Here is a 17,872-nt window from a genome sequence, read left to right as displayed (position 1 = left end):
TGTTATTATTATTATTAACTATTATTACAACTTTCTCAAGTTAAGACTTTGAACGGATGATGATTACAAAAGTGTGAATAATGCAATTCAAGCTGTTGTTAATGTCACGTTTGATATGACGTACAATTTATACATTTAGTCAGATGCTCACAGGTTAACGCTGATACTAGCAGCTTAAGAATTTTGCCAACAGCTACAAAATGAGTTTTTGTGATACTTGATATACTTTACAGGTATCACAGGTGTAAATTTTAACCAAAGAGCTTGTAGCAATGTATTGTACTTGACCGATAATTTGTGCTTTACAATAAGAAATAAAAAAGCATAGGATACGGTACCCAATAAAGCCTGGACTACCGTACTTTGACCTTAAAGCAAGCTACCTTTGGCTAACTGAGAACCAGCTGTAAACATAAGAACTATGACATAAGTTAATCATATTATTTTTCTAGGACTTAACCAGCTCTTAACTTTATAACTTTTTAATACATCAGAAAATGAGTTAAATACAGTTAGATAGGCTGACAGATGTTTCAGAAAAAAAAATTACGTGTTTAATTATTGCTTAGTTGGTAGATTGACTTACGTTAAAATAGTTACAAGATTCTTGTTGGAGGAAAAGAACGGTAGCTCTTGTGGCATACATCTGTTTCAAAATAAATCATACATTACGAATTAAGCTGACCAATTACCTTGGAGTAAGGATTATAAGTGTGCAGCGATGGAAGTAAAAGAGTTTACCAAATGATTGTCTATTACATTTACTGAATGATTTCAGAAAAATCACTTTGTGGCCAATAACGAACGTACATAAGTCAAATCGTCTGTCTTGTAAATAAAAGCCTAAGACTTATTTCTTAAGCCAAACCACTGGAACAAACTGTAACTAAAAACCAGGGAAGTCTTACCCTTGGAAGCTGGATTTGCCTTACAACTGCTAAAAGATTTTATTCTGGATTCATCGCTATGGACACAGAGCTCAAGATGTTCTTATTTTGCATAGACTAAAGCATCACTTCTATGTACAGAACAGTGTCTCGTTACATATCTGAGGCCTGTAACAAAATATTGGTGTTAATGTAATAATGGCACAGTATTTGACGACAGTATCGAGCATACAGTAACTTTTAAATCTGGTTTTTTAATACAAATTTTTTTTTTCACGCCCTTTAAAAAGGTTTTTAATTTTTCTGATAAAAAAATTTTTTTTGTAGTATGAAAAAAGCCCTAACACAGTAACAAGACAAGGTTGGTAAGCCTAACGAGCAGTTATTCCTTTTAGACAAACAAAAGTGACTTAAGTTAAAATGGTTGTTTTAAAAACATGAAGGAAGAGAGTCATAATAAGTCAAGCATTTAATAATTAAAGAAAAACTATAATTCAACGCTCAAGGTAAGAAAAAAGTTACTCATACACTCCAACGAAATAAGGGACAGCTGATAATCTTCTTTGGAAATAAGTTGTATTCATATACTGTGAGTCAAAAATGCCAACCTACTGTTCTCAAGTAAAAACAATACCAACCCTCTGCATTCCAGTTGAAATAGGTCAACCCACAGCACTCAAAAAAAAATAATGGCAACTCACTGCGCTCCAACGAAAAAATGTACGACTCAACGCATTCAGACAATGACTTGCATGCATATCAAGTGTCAATCGTAAATAAAAAAGTTGTTTAAATTTTTAATCAACGGTAGTTTAACAAATGATTTGTTTGCATTTATAAAACAGAAAAAAATTGTGTTAAATATGACTTGAATTCATTAAAAAGAGAGCTATTCAATTTTTGCATTTAAATTATTTATAACAGTACACGAATTATTAAAACTACAAATGTGAGGAATATTTTAATAAACTGCCGTATACTCATCCACCACAGCACAATAACGCAGTCACTTATTTGCTTAAGAAAAGAATGTATATTCCTTTAATCAGGCTGTTCTCAAAAAATATAGTTGACTTTTTTTGACAGCAAATATAATATTAATTTTTTTTATTGCAGCGCAGCCTTTTTTCACGGAAGTATGGCAAATCACATTGACTTTACGTAAACGCAGCGAGTCAGGATTGTTTTACTTGAGTGCAGCGAGTTGGCATTGTTTTTACTTAAAAGTAGCCAGTTGTCGTTGTTTTCGCTTGAGTGATGGAAATTTGTCTTTTTTTGCTAACGAGTTCTGAATAATCCTTTTTTCTGTTAGAGTTCCTGGGCGAACTTTTTTCTGCTATACCCTAAGCTCTCTTCTTTTCTGCTTGATGCATCGTTATATCTACTCATCATAAAACACTACGTGCTACTAGCTATACTGGTTTGGCTTGGTTCGGAAAAAAGCTGCTGTAAGGGGTGCTTACCATTCGACATTTTTTTGCCCAAGAAAGTACGGCAACATACTTAATGGGCTTAACAGATCAAGTTACACACGCATTTTTGTGAAAAGCTAGCTTATTGGCATACAATAAAATAGCAGCTTATTTCCAAGGGATCTTCGTCGCTAAAAACTCTTATTGAAGCGAGGACGTTTATATCCATTTTATTGGAAAAAAATGATGAATGGACCATATTACGAAGTTACTACATTCCATACTTCATTTTAAGTAAACAAATAATATTTTATGAAAAATTCAGAAAGTGTACTATAATTTTTAAAAAAGACATCCTAAAAGCAAGACTCATCTAAATAGTGTACTATGCAGCAAAAAAGAGCACTGCACTACAGGTAAAATTTTTGGGCTTGCAAAAAAAAATTAGAATTAGCTGAGCTACGTTAATATTTCAAGGCTTAGACCTTAGACGGGTTCCTGTAAGAATTGTATATATGCTTCCTCTTATTAAAAAAACTGTTTTTGTAAATTATTTTGAGCAGAATAAAATAGCCTGCATAAAAAAATTTCTTATTAATACCGTTCGTCGTACAAGAAAAAAAAATCCCTATCAAATACAGAGAACATACCTAGCTGTTTTACTTAACGCTTATTTTCACACTGTAAGTGAATTGTCAATTTGCAGCAAACTTTACTGATATGAGTTTATGCAGATAAGACTTACGAATTTCAGTATTTAGATGTCTATATTTGCCTTTATTTATATGACTAGATAAATCAAACAATGGTCTGGTCAAATAATACTAAAATTTATTGTCTACGACTTAAACTGTCTTTAAATAGTTCATTAGCTTAAAATTATTTAGCCCATTTTATGTATAAAGAAGTTTAGTACATAATACTAATTGCATATTCTTACATCACAGGTTTACCACCACTGCTTATTTGGAACACGCTATGATTTTCTCTGTGCAAACTTCACAGCATTTGATCAAAGGACTTTTATTTGTCACTTTGTCTCTGAAGTTGATTGTACTAACTCAAAAAAGTTTTGGCATAGAAATGAAGCACTTTATAAGACTACAACTACGACGACATTAAGTCCCATCATAACACCTATTGTTCTAGTAAATACAGAAAAAAAGGAAAGAGTACCTCTACAAGAGCGAAATATATCAGTTCGCAGAAGAAGACCATTAGTCCGTAGACCTTTATATGATTATTACTATGAATATTATTATGATGAGGATGATAACGTTCGTCCTCGAGGATATAACCGTCGAGACTATGAGGAATATGATGATATAGAGCTTCGTAGTGACCGAGAAAGAAATTTAGATTCTAAGCATCGTGATTCTCATGAAACCAATAAAAAAAGATACCTGTCAAGAGCGAACAGAAGGAACATTTTTAGGAATATCAACCCTCTTAAAAGTGAAGATATAAGTTTTGGGGCTGAAAATGAGCATTTGTTGCAGAAAACTACTGAGCAACATTTTCTTAAGAATTCAAATATAACACTGTACTCTGCTAAAAGGTATGATATTACATTATATATTTTCAGAACTTTTTTTCCTGTTTGAAAAAAAAAAAAAAAAAAGGATTTTTGTCTTATGCGCGTACTTTTTATCTTAAGTTTCATCTACGTTTTTCATAAAATATGTATTAGGAGGTTAACAGTATGTAAATTAAAAGGTAGTGCAATGCAGGTTGGTTGCATATTGTCTATAATTTTAGTTTAGAGGCATTGTTGTACAATAGTACCATGCCTTACGGTAATGCATCAACCTTCTTCTTATTAACTTATGAAAAAAACATGCTCATAACAATGAAATCAATTTACCTGCTCTGAGAGTGTAAAATTAGATAAACCTCGCAAGTTAAACTTTGTTTTTAGAATAAATATATTTCTTAGCTTCCTGATTGGAGAAATAGTTAAACGGCTTTTTTTGCCACTACAACTGGAAAAATGAGAAATTCACGTATTCTTTCTAAAAGATATATTCTAGATCTAAGAAAATGGTTTTTTTCAAATAACTTTTTTCTAAGATCATATTTATGCTCGTAAGACTGAAATGATTACAAGAAGTAAGAAATTCATTCTTGTTTATAACTTCTTATGCTCACACTTTAAGGTCTATGTTAAGTAAGATAAAAGAGGCTAATAACACTAACTTTGTCAAATTATTTGTATAATACTTTATTATTGTGTGAAGTACTTCACACCCTTACAAATACTAAGAAGCGCTGTATTTCATGAAATACACAATAAATAAAGCATTTTACCGTCAAAATAAAAGGCAATGATTAAGAAAAACAACAAAAAAACACGCTTGTTTTATTTGTACAGAAACTAAAAAAACAATTCTCTTCTCTTACATTGAAAAAAAAAAAGTAACTTATTATTCACTTGGCAAAAAAAAGATAACAAAGCCTTAAAGAGAAGCACGAATATCAAGTTGGACGGTGATGAAAAATATATTATATAAGAAGTAATAAGATACCAAATAATTTTGTCGTAAAAATCTCATTATACAAAAATTTCAAAGTTCAAAGCTGCCACGACACATGCAGTAAAATAGAGCCGACAAAGAAAGAATGACACATGAGAGCGACTAATAAGTGAATGAAAGAGTAGACGAGTATAACGCTGGTTGGTCGTTTTCATTAGTCATTATTTAGTTGTTGGCTCTATTGTACCACATGCATCTTGAGCCCTAATTAAAAGGTTTCAAAAAAGTGGACTGTATCTAAAAAAATTTTAGTATGAATAGAAAGCATTTGTTGGTATATTTAAAAGTCTTCAAAGCTGACGAACCAATTGAAACAAAATTTTGACTGAATTAGAGTACAGCTCAAAAGTTACATTTTGGTACTTCATAGAATATTCAAAGTAGTTATTACAGTCATAGAAAACTATTTATAAAGCATACAATAAAACTTACTACGAAGCACCTCCGCAAGGACATTTTTCTATCCAACTACCTTATATACCGAGTGGTTTAGTTCCCAACGTTTCCAGACTTCAAATAATAAGTTCCTTCAAGTCAAGTTTATAAAAGTAAATTTAATTGTTCACCTTTTAAATGTGTAAGGTTATGACTAAAAACATTCAACGTATTTATTCAGTATATAAGTTCTTTAAAAATGACGGGATGAAAAATGAGGTACAAACTATTTATGCCTTTATTCGTTAATAATAATCAAACGTTATAATTTACGGAAAACAAATGAAGATAATCAATCATTAAAAATGCATATTCTTTACAAATTGAGTAGGCATACCCAGCATTAATGTAAATTTTGAATTAATTGATCTTAGATCTCCCTGAGATGGGTAACTCACATGAATAGCTAATTTTATCTTTAGTTCAAAATAAAAAATTCTATGTATATTAAGTGCAAGATTATGTGTAGAGAATGAGTTAAATATTGCTTTAACCCACTGTGCAACAAAACTATTTTTCTCAGTTCAGAAAGTTTGTATTTAATAAAATTGCAAGTAACGCAGCAAAAAAATTTAAATAGTCTTTAAACACGTAATAAACCATTAATACCATACTACTTAATTCTTTTTTTGTAAAAACTGTGGGTTCAAAGGAAAGTATTGCGCACGCTTACTAAAAAAAGCTATTACTTCTATTACTTGCTTAGTAATCTTAACAAAAAAACCTACATTAAATTTATTAAAAATAAAGCATGAAGCAAGACGAGCACAGTATTGCATCTACTGCAATATTATAATTTTATAAATCTCAGGTATACGAAAGACGAGAGAAATGCAATGAAAAAGAGACCAAAGTATCTAATTATATCACTAATAAGATCTTATTGCTTTGGAATCAGGGGATTATTAAATATTAAGCTGACTCCATTTATAAGCTCAATCAAACGTTCTCGAGAATTTATCAACGCTATTAGGAGGCAAGCGATACAGAAAGAAGAAATGGGTATCGATGGTGGCTGTTTCTGTGTATAAATGCTAATTGAACCCAATACAGCTGGTAAAAGTTGACTGAAAGAAGGACACCATAAAAGTGACTGCTCTTACTAGTGCTCATGAAATGATGATTTTACTAATTCTTTTTCCAAGCGGCTTTTCAATCATGCTCCCTTTCTCTTCGCCAACTTCACTGACACTGCGATCTTTTGTCAGATAACTTTGCACTACTTTGCCCCTGGTCGTGCTTTTACTCGTAAACGTCCTATAACAGATATTTCGTGGTACCTCTAACTCATTAAATTTATTAAATTTCTATTATTAAAAACAATTTTTTATTTAAAAAATATTTTGTTTATTTAACTACATAAAGAAAATTAGAAATTATATTTTACCTTATAAAAAACTGTCAATCTTTCCTCGATAGTTACAGATCTGTAACCCAGTGTCTTTATTCCTGCTAAAAAATAATTTAACAAACAGCATTTCTATAGCATGTTTATGTTATTCATGCTTTTAACTCTGGTATACAATAGTTTTGGACGTACAACTTTTTTAACTAAAACTGCATGCATAACAGTTTTATCATTACAAGTATATTAATATAAGTAACTTTTTTAAGATTTTTTATCTTTCAACGCAGGTCTTACAACTGTCTTGCTTTATTAGTAAGAATAAAAACATGCTTAATATTTTATCAAAATACCTCACTTAAAATTTGAAGTTGGTTTGTCACCAACAGATTTTTTAGATAAGTAAGTGACGGTTATTTTTGAGTTATCAGTCATAACCATTCTTAGGATACTTAAATTATGAGTCTTCTTTTCTCTATGTTTCGATTTGAAACGCATATTAACAAACAGTATTGAATAAAAATACATAAAGTAGTGAGTAATCAAAGCTAAAAAAACGTTAAAAAATTGAGAAAATAAATAGAGTAGAAAACTAAATTATGCCATACTTTTAATCTTGGCTCGCTGTATGACTGCATTAGTCATAGAAGCTAGTAGGTAAACTCAGGGCAGTTTAAAAATTTAAGTCTTTTCACTATATAAATAGCACACAGTATTGCTTGTTAAAAAAATGAATAAAAGTCCCTTTATAAAGTGTAAATTGTATGAATTTCTTTTATCGTACGTTAAGAAATTATCTTACTTATACCATTAAAATAAATCCTTAGTAGATTATGAGAAATTAAAAAGCCTATTTTTTCCTCTCTTTTTTTAAAAGAAGCTTAAATTGAAAAAAAATTTGATTCGTAAAATGATTGTATGAAAATCTGTTAGGTGCATTAGTTTAGTTGAGTTGACGTTTGAAAAAATTATTTAAAGAGGGAGTTTTAGCATAAATGTAATTTAAATAAAATAAGTTCATAATTACAAAACAGTTAACAACATGATTTTTTTAAATACTTTAGTTTGCTAGAACAGCACAAATTATCACAAGATGATAATAAATAACATTGTTTATTGATGAGCTTACAGTACTAAACATATAACCATGTCATTAAAATTATCCAAAATATTGAGCACTTGAAAAAACTGGATCTTAGTATCTAGAGTTCACCGTACGTTTATTTTAATATTTTAGAAAACTTGTAACTTTTCAGACAGGAGTAAGCAAAAACCTTTTAAGAAACCTTTCATTTGAAGAACTGGTTGGATCATTAAAAAAAAAGTGTATGAATCAAAACTTGCAAATCCTATGAAATTATTGCCAGAGCTGCCAATACGGGCAAGCCTTGAGTCAGTACTGGTAACCTTAGCGTCGTATCCCGGACTTCGGTCGGGGCTTGTGCCAACGTTGGAATAATAAGATTGGACCAAAGTTCATACACCCGTACTGGCACGTCAGAGTTTGCCAAATCTTTTTTAATTTCCAATGTAAAAATCGATATCTGGATCCTGGCCATGCTTCGGCATTGATTTTCTTGTCAATTTTTGCAATTCAACCGAAACAAACTCAAATGTCTAATTTTTCTTACGATGTTACATTGTTTACGTTTTTACGTTTAGAACGAAAATATTTTCAAAGCCATGTTACTCTTATTTGAAAACTCAAGAGCTTTAAAAAGATAAGAATCAACATCTTTGTCGTTGTTACCAACATCATACCAGGGAAGTTTTTATAAAGGGTTTGACTTTTCAATAAGTTGCAAGGTACAAAGTTTTAATGATGCGTTTGTGTAACCAGGAACGTTTGATACTCACAACCATATGATACGAGCCACATAACCTGTAAAGTGTCAACTTATAAATATCCTACACGGCACCTTAAGTTTCACCGAGATTTTGGATGCATCCTGCGTCGTACATCGAAAATCTTGGTGTATGCTGTGTCGTACATCGAAAATCTCGGTGTACGCTGTGTCGTACATCGAGAATTTCGATGTACGATATATTTACCCGCAAAATGACCGTGCACACGCACCTTAATTTTTTGTTATCAGTGTACCTTAAAAATAACGTGTCATACATCATACTTTATTGTTCATACATGCTTATTGACGATGCTCTTTTATTGTTCATCGAAGTTTTCAGTGCTTGCATGTGAGAACAGTGATTATTTAGGACAATAATCCTCCGTGTACTGACTCAAGGCTTGCCCGTATTGGCAGCTCTGGCAATAATTTCATAGGATTTGTAAGTTTTGATTCATACTCTAAACGAAAGGTTTCTTAAAAGGTTTTTGCTTACTCCTGTCTGAAAAGTAACAAATTTTCCAAAATTTTGAAAAAAATGTACGGTGAACTTTAGACACTAAGATTCAGTTTTTTCAAATGCTTAATATTTTGGATCATTTTAATGACATGATTATATGTTTGGTGTTGTAAGCTCATCGATAAACAATGTTATTCATTTTTATCTTGTGATAACTTCTGCTGTTCTAGCAAACTAACGTTTTTAAAAAAATCGTGTTGTTAACTGTTTTGTAATTATAATGTTATTTTATTTAAATTACATTTATACTAAAAGTGCCTTTTTTAATAATTTTTTCAAACGTCAAGTAAATCAATGCACTAAACATGGTATGCTAAAATATTAAAGGCTTGTTTTAGTAATAATGTGGGGACATTACTTTAAGCCTCTACCATTTTTCTATTGCGGTGCTAACAAAAAAACATGAGACCTTTTTGTATCATATCTTAAAACATAAAAGCTCAAATTTTAAGTCTCTTGAAACTATGCATTAAAAAATACAGCTTACTAATGAAAGAAATTTAAAAAAAAAATATCGAAAATTCAACATTTACGACTCTTTTTTTTGCTATTATGTTTTTTACGAAAATAGTAAAAGCCACCTATTACATGCTCTTTAATTTTCTATTTTTATAAATATCCATGAAAAAACTATACTGAAAAAATGAGGAGGAATTAATAATTTCGTTAAATATTTTGTCAGGGACAGAAGAAAAGGACTTCTGGGATTTGCATCTGTATCGATAAATATTCTCGATTTGATTATAGCCCTTTTATGGGTAAGATTTTACTTATTTGATACAGCAACATAGTTTTGATATAATATCTCTTTCAGACGCAATGCAACATACGAAATTTCAAGTGATTCAAATAAGTAGGAAAAAATTAAGACCATTTTGTGATCAAAAATAACATTATAATAATTTTAAGTTGCTTATCTTATATAATGTTTTATAAGATAATTTTTATATAGATGTAAAAGTAAATTGATAGCTTACAATTACTAAAAATAAGATTAAAATTAGAGTTTTTCTTTTGCAATGACTTTTTAGTAAAATATTTTTCACTTTTTTTTTAATAATTCGTTTTATCTTAAGTTTTGTACATTTTACCATTTTCAAAAAGTGACCCTGCAAAAATTTTTTAGTTCTATAAGCTGATTGCAACCGTACTATGACCTACGTTGCTAAACATCGAGATTTTATTTTTAGAGCGACAACATTTAAAGCTCATTGCGAAACACCAAAGTAAATTCCCTAGAAAACAGTGTTCTAACATTAATTTAATATTTTCTACTTCGGAAAAGTATTAAATTTTTTACTCACGCTTATACACTATGAAACATGTCACTTAAGTAGCACATGATTATATTAATAAAAAGTCATATTTTCTAAGCTACGTTAGCTCATAAATTACACAATATTATCTTAAAAAGGACAAAATGATGTTGCCTCTGCTGGTAAAGATTATTTGAACAGATTACCTTTCCGGAATCTTTCTTTTGTAAGCCTCAAACATGAAGTTTATTATTTTAAAAATCAAAAACACAAAATTGACTACCAATATTTTGTAAAGTATGAGAGACCAAATTGCATCTTTTAGAAAGATTTAGTTTAATATTTTTGTCATTTTAAACGTACAAATTATTTAACCAAAGGTTTAGTAACAAGTACACTGATATCCCTCTTTTTTGTTCCGTAGAAACTACAATACTTTCTCTTCTGAAAAGACCGAATAATGTCGTATTGTCTTAGTATATATATATATATATATATATATATATATATATATATATATATATATATATGTATGTGTGTGTGTGTGTGTGTGTGTGTGTGTGTGTGTGTGTGTCTGTGTTATACTCCAAGGCCACAGGTAGGGATCTTACCAACGCAGCTCCACGTTGGCGGATCTTTACGACTTAACTAGCTGAACAGCAATGATAGAAATGATTACACATATAAGATTGTAACAGAGCTTCCAAGTGGTATCATTGCCGTGAGTGAGAGCATCGTCTCTATGTCTGGACTACCAACAAAGCCTTCCTTAGGGAAGCTAATATCGTTGCTTCAACCAGAAATCTGGCAGGGGCTTAGTGCATTTCGTAAAGTAGTTTTCGACACGCCGTGCGCGGGGAACGAGATTATGAGCCATCTGTTTTGGCTCTGAAGACCTTGATTTGCACATGTGACTCACAACTCGTGCTGCGCACTCGTGCGAGTGCATGTGTACGTCAAGATCCTTAGAGCCACGTTAGATGACTCATAACTTTGTTCTCTACGCACGATGTGTCAAAAAGTTATGTACACTACACGTGTGAGAGGTTAGGTGATTGATACACCCGTATCTTCACACACTCGCTAGCACTCGTGTGCAAGCTGACAAGTGTGCATAATCGCTTTTTTCACGCATGAATATTGTAATGTACTATAGTGATCATCAAGCAGTTATGCCCACTTACTCGATTTTATTTTAACAGTCAAGAACTATGTAAGTGCTTGTAGAAAAATAGTCTAAGGTCTATTGCCATATCTTAGGTTGTGTAAAAGTGACTATGGTAACCTGCATGGTATGCTGAATACAGTACATGTTGTTGAAGAATATAAGTTTTAACTGTAGACATTTTTGTTGTTGACTGTAATGATTCCATAAAGTAAAAAGTTGAGAGTTAGAACGTTAAGTTTTTTATTTGTAATTAAAACTTATGTACTATACAGCAGCACTTGGAAACTCTGAATTCTTTGTAAAAAAGTCTACCAAATAAAATGTACCATTTTTAATTTTTCGAATGTATGACCAGAATAATAAACAGTGACCTATAAAACCTAAGAAGCATCTGAAATAGTCATTACCTTTTTTCTACAAAAATGTATCCCCAAGGTTGTTACAAGTCATAAATTTTCGACGAAGACAAACGCTTCCCTTTTACAAAATTACATCAATTACATTTGTGCTGCCTGTGTTTTCGTCAAATGTTGGAATCATTTCAATCTTTAGAGCTGCTGCCTAGTATTTGGTCGAAGTAACTGAATTTACTGCCTACGCTAACCCGCGAACTTACACCATTGTTAGATGACCCACTTGCATTTGATAGTGTACGAAGTCTACCAAAATAATTTTCACCCCTATTACTTGCTTTTGTTTTTTTTTGCTCGACACAGATGCCCCTTCCAATGTCATAGACAGATGTTTACCCGGCTCTCAATTAAATTTGACTTCTCTTGCACTACCGCTATCTAACATTATATCAACCGTTTCATTTACAGTCGTCATTATTTTTCTTTTTCTTGTAAAATAATCGCACAAAGTCTAGGAACGTATTCTTCTTAACATTTTTTTTCTCCGTGCAACATTATTTATTTTAGCAAAAGGGTGAATTACATAAAGTAATTTATTTCCAGTTAAACGGGAGGGGTGGTAAATATTGTACGATAACTTCTAATGTAAGCTAATGATCCATTACGTTCACGAGGGGTGAATACGGCAATTATGGGAGGGCGTTAATAGGTTGTAATTAATTGATTCGTAGTAAGGTGGTACTGATGACCACCTAAGTTTGCGCCTTTTGGCGCGCGTGTGAGGAGATTGACGTTTCGAAATAAAGCTAGCTGACACAATACAAACATGCGTATATACAAAATCATTCATCGTTATTACAGCACTTGCAGTTTGCTTATTGAACAAGCTTTATGTACAGTACTTCCTTTACATTAACTTTAGTATACATGAAGAGCTCTATTGACCACCTCAGCAGTACTAAAGAAAAAGAAAAATATCTTCACTTTTTATGTAGCCCTAACGATCTAACTTAACATAGATTATTAAGTTTAATACCTTAAAAATACATGCTTATTATAAATTTTCCTTTTTCTCACGTACATGTAAATTCATTTGTACTGTCAAGACGTAACAATAACTATTAAAATAAATAAAAATTTTTTGTATGAAGCACATGCAGTTACAAACATATTACATTGTACACAAACACGGTAAAAAAAATATCATATTTATATAACAGAAAGAGGTGTAACTCATTAATTATTTAATCATAAAGCATACACTGCTTAGTTGATTACTAACCACTTCTTGCAACTGCACTTATTACAGCCCTCACGACAGGGTGTACACCTTACAGCTATAAAATTCAGACGTTTATTTTTTTGTATACACTATTTAAGATTTAGACGTTATGACTGTGTGCTATAGAACTAGTTTTTAATTAATCTCTGTCTCACTTGTAGAAAATACTTCATTTCATAAGATGCATGTATACAAGCAGTTACACACAAGCAAAGAATGTATGTTTCAATTAACAGATGATAACACCAGTTAAAGTGAGCCAAAAAATTGTGGAAGTATTTAGTAATATATACTATTTAAAAAATCATGCATAGATGATTCTAGTTGTGGTGACACGTATGTTTATAAAATGTTCTTACAATTAGGAGCTTAAATTTTTCTGTTTTTTCAACATGTTGTAACGATATTCCAATGATTTACTATTAGATAAGATTGTGTTTCTGATGATTAGCATAAGACAGGAAACAATACTTGTTCATGCATAATCTTAATGCTCAAAGATATACGCTTACCGATCCTACACGGGGGTACAATTTGGGTTAAGAGAGTTCGTACACTTACTGAACTAGTACAATTCAACGCAATGAGGCTTTCACTGTCGAATGATTGTGTTGATACAATTGGACGCACTGCTAAGCTGTAAGAGCTCAAAGAGAGGGGGCGAGCGAGCCCAAGGCTTTGGACTCTCTCATGACAATCCCGGAGGCTCACGGCTTGACGATAAATATAGATGTATACATAGAGAGAAAAAGAGTCTGAGATCTGCAGACATATACGCGTTATAACTTACTAATCATTAACTAAACTACAACATTATATACGCATGTAACTGTGTGTCTGTACATATATATATACACGTACATGAAACTTACGTATACAGCGACATGCATGGCTAAAGATTCTAATCTTTTTAATGTTAAGATTATAAAAAACAATTATTTTAATTAAATAACACATAAATTTTTAAGGAAAAATAATAACCTTAGTAATTTTGTTCACAGAGGTATTATTTCTGTAAATTAAAAGAAGCAAAATTAATAGTTTAGACACATACAACTTATACAGGAATACGTACGAACTACTTTATGAAAAACTTTCACAAGCAATACAGCGTATAAATAATTAAAACGGCAGCAGCTGATGCGAGTCCATGCTTTGCACGTCGTAAAAGAAAAAAGAAATGCAAACATATGCATATATAATTATGCATCATCAGTATATCACTGCACACCTCCCCTCTCTCTCACTCTGACTATCTATGTATACATATACATCTATATTTATTGTCAGGCCATGAGCCTCCGGGATTGTCATGAAAGAGTCCAAAGCCTTGGGCTCGATGGCCCCCTCTCTTCGAGCTCTTATAGCTTAGCGGTGCGTCAAATTCTATCAACACAAGCATCGGACTGTAACAGTCTTACAGTTGATACTGAGGAAGCTTGACGTTGTGTTGGACTCTGACTACACAACTTTTGCACTCTTTCAACCCAAATTGTACCTCCATGTATTTCACTCCTCACACTTATACTTGCAGGTCAGAAGACTAATATTGTTAAGAGTCACTTAGCCAGAGATGAAAGCAATACTTGAGAGCTTCTTAAGAGTAAGTTAACATAACTATCATTTGTTAGGATGCAATACAAGCAATTAGGATGACTAGAGTTTAATTAAAGATGATATTCTTGTTTAAAAAGGTCTTTGCTTTTCCTAGTTGACTCTTTCTTTTACCAATATTATTTAATTTAATGATTCGAATACTCTAGATTTGTCTTTTCCAATTATAAAGGGTATGGAGCTCTGTACTGTACTCGTAAATTAAGAAAATTGTTATCTATGTTTGAAAAGAGTATTTAAAAAGCTGTATTTTACTATATTTAAAAAATAGCAAAATAATAAGAAACTTCATATTTATTATATATGGACTGTCAATGGATAAAAAGGGAAACACAAATGTTTAAATAGCTTACTGGCCCTTATATACATGTATATTTGTCTTTATGGTTGTAGCTAATAGCTAGTGCATCCTTACATATGTGTTACGTCATGTAAAGTAAAAACATAGTAGAAAAATAGAAAGCTAACGATGTTCTCACACATGACCAGTTGACGTTGGTGAGAAAGCCTACCCTCTCTCTTGTTTTTTTCTCACTTTCTTTGAAGTACTGGTAGTAAAACCTGACTTTTTTTCTGTTTTTGTCCTTTGCTCTTTCCTGACCTGTCTTAGAAGAATAACATAATCTTAAGTATCGTATAACGTATAGTAGGTCAAGCTTACAAGGGCTATATGATCTTATAAAAACATTAAATTCAATTCAATTATTCAGACATACTATCAGCGTTTTTAATCTGAACGTGCACCCTGAAAAGTTCTTACTTTAAATATAAATAGTCTTAATATGTGTTATTATGGGAGTAAAAATTTAAACTTCACAATCTGCTTGTTATATGTGATTGTCAATTAAGGTATGAACGTATTTGCTGTACGCCTATGTCAGGTGGAACCGTCCAGTGAGAAAAATTTTCCCTCACTCAGATCGCGAGAATGCATGAAGCCTTATAGAAAAATTTTGTTATCATTTAAAAAAAAGATTATTAAGAGTGAATTGATCAAATGAATTAGAAATTTAAATGTGTATTATGTTAGTGTACAGTAATAAATTTTGTTTGTTGTTATTACGTGTACTACAAGATTGGAAAAAACAAAAATATGGATTGCAACTGTGATAACACAGCATATTTGAGTGCATTTACAGGCTTACACTTGTGTACAGCTTAAAGGACACAAGTAATCCACGGAAACGTAACATAAATGTGTAAAAGTTAACCTAACCTGTCATTAGTATTTACTTTTATTGAACACTGTGTTGTGAGAAATAGACAAATGTTAGCAGTACTTGTGTTTATCGAGATCCACACAAGTGCAAGCATGTATATGCACTTATATGTACTGTGTTATCACAGTCGCAATTCATGTTTTCATTGTTTCCAATCATGCAGTACACATGACAACAGTAAACTAAATTTATTACTGTACACTAACATAATACATACTTAAATCATTGATTAATTTGGTTAATCCACTCTTAATAACCTTTTTTTAAATTTATTTAAAAAATTTCCTATAAGGCTCCATTCATTCTGGTGATCTTAGCGAAGGACAATTTCTCTTACTCGACGGTGCCACCTGACATAGGCGCATAGCGAATGCAGCACATTGTATTTATGAAGTAGTTAAAAAAAACTAAAATTTGTATATTTAATGAGTATAATTTTATAAGTATACAGGACATTACAAATTACATAATATTTTTACATAGTTTAGAACTTATTTATCCTATTTGTATTATTGATACATAGTTTTAAGATTGCATTTTTTGGAACTAAAAGTATGTATAAATTTGTGTAAATAGGTTTCATAGATTTGAGCTCAGAGTTGTTGGTTTATTCTTGTGATCTCTTTACTGTAGAAGTATTTGTCTAAGGCAACTTAAATGAGTCGTTACCTACACAATAAAGTGTCCACTTGACCAGGAATCAGATAGTGTTCGATGTCAAGGAAACTAAGAGCGATTTTTCTCTCCCTTGGTACGTAATATGTTTACTCGTGAGCAAATGTTACATTGCTCACATAAATTATTACATTTTATAAAGACAAAGTTGAAACCGTTTATGTTTTTGTACCTTTTGCCTTCGTTATGAGCTTTGTATCTTTTGTCCTGACAGAGTACTTTTTGATGCGTGGACCTACAAACTTAAACAAAATACAATTTTATTTTACAGTTCCATGCAAAATTAATTGTTTATTGGATAGATAGTATTTTTAAAGTCTGACACACATAACTGTATTTATGCTGACTTTTAAATGGAGATATTTATTGGTGAGAGTTACACAGCTTCCATATTTTTATCGAAGATAGAACAGCTGTGAACTTTGATTTAAGCCATAAATGCTTCACAGCCATATCACTCTCCTTACTTTTACGTAAGCTTAACATTCTCTTACTTGCACTCATTTTTCATGGTCCTTTTATATACGCCATTGTTAAGGAGCTTAACGACAATTCTTTAAAATGCAAGCTCTCGATGTACGTTTTTATAGAGCAAACCTATTCAAGGCTTTCAGAGTATATGATGTAGTACGCTGTATCATGAAAAGTCGTTAGAAAATTAATTCGTTGAGAGCTGGAGGTGTTCCTGTATTCTAAACACATCGGTAGATCCTTATATTAGTTGCATATCTCTGCTAGATCTTCATGATCCCTCAGCGCGATTGTCAGAAATATTGAAATTATAGTTCCTAATCCAGTAAAAGTAGCCTATAGGCAACGACTTACACATTCTCTATCCGTACTGATTTGTTACGTCATCAAAATAAAGAAGATACTTACCCTCTTCTTCTCTTGTGTACTCATCATCTATGTATGCATTATTGACAATATTGTGCTGACAGCAATTTGATTTTTACCAAAATCATAGTACTTTCACAGCTTTAATAAATATTGTGGTTAATGTAAGGGTTGGATTAGATTCAGGTTTAGTTACATTGTTGGTTGCTGTTGATTTCAAACGTGCATTTAATGTCATCAATTTCCTAATTTTACTATCCAAGTTGCACTCTACGGGCTTTTCCAACCTAGTTTGCCACTGGATTGGGTCGTTTCTATCAAGTAGGTCTCAAGCGTTTAAATTGTCAGATGGGTCAATGTCAGGTTGGCTTGATCGGGTATCTGGTGTCTCACAGGGCAGTCTCTGTCGATTCATCCTGTTTTTGCTCTTTATAAATGACCTGCTCTCGGTTTTATCGCATTGCCAATGTCATTTATATAATGACGA

At 31.7% G+C, this 17,872-nt stretch overlaps 1 protein-coding gene across 1 annotated transcript in view; it reads left to right on the top strand.

Moving 5' to 3' along the window:
* Positions 1-17,872, top strand: part of LOC106646906 (uncharacterized) — a 211,030-nt gene that overhangs the window by 126,232 nt on the left and 66,926 nt on the right. Inside the window, exon 3 of the mRNA XM_089595738.1 lies at positions 3,247-3,857. Within this exon, the coding sequence (XP_089451864.1) occupies positions 3,247-3,857 (611 nt within the window). The remainder of the gene's footprint in view (positions 1-3,246; positions 3,858-17,872) is intronic.

Source organism: Copidosoma floridanum, unplaced genomic scaffold (genome assembly GCF_036245765.1).
Source record: "Copidosoma floridanum isolate Cflo_tuat_1 unplaced genomic scaffold, Cflo_Japanese_pri ptg000027l, whole genome shotgun sequence".
NCBI lineage: Eukaryota > Metazoa > Arthropoda > Insecta > Hymenoptera > Encyrtidae > Copidosoma > Copidosoma floridanum.
Note: the sequence above shows the minus strand (reverse complement) of the source record. Positions and strands in the feature narration are given on the sequence as shown.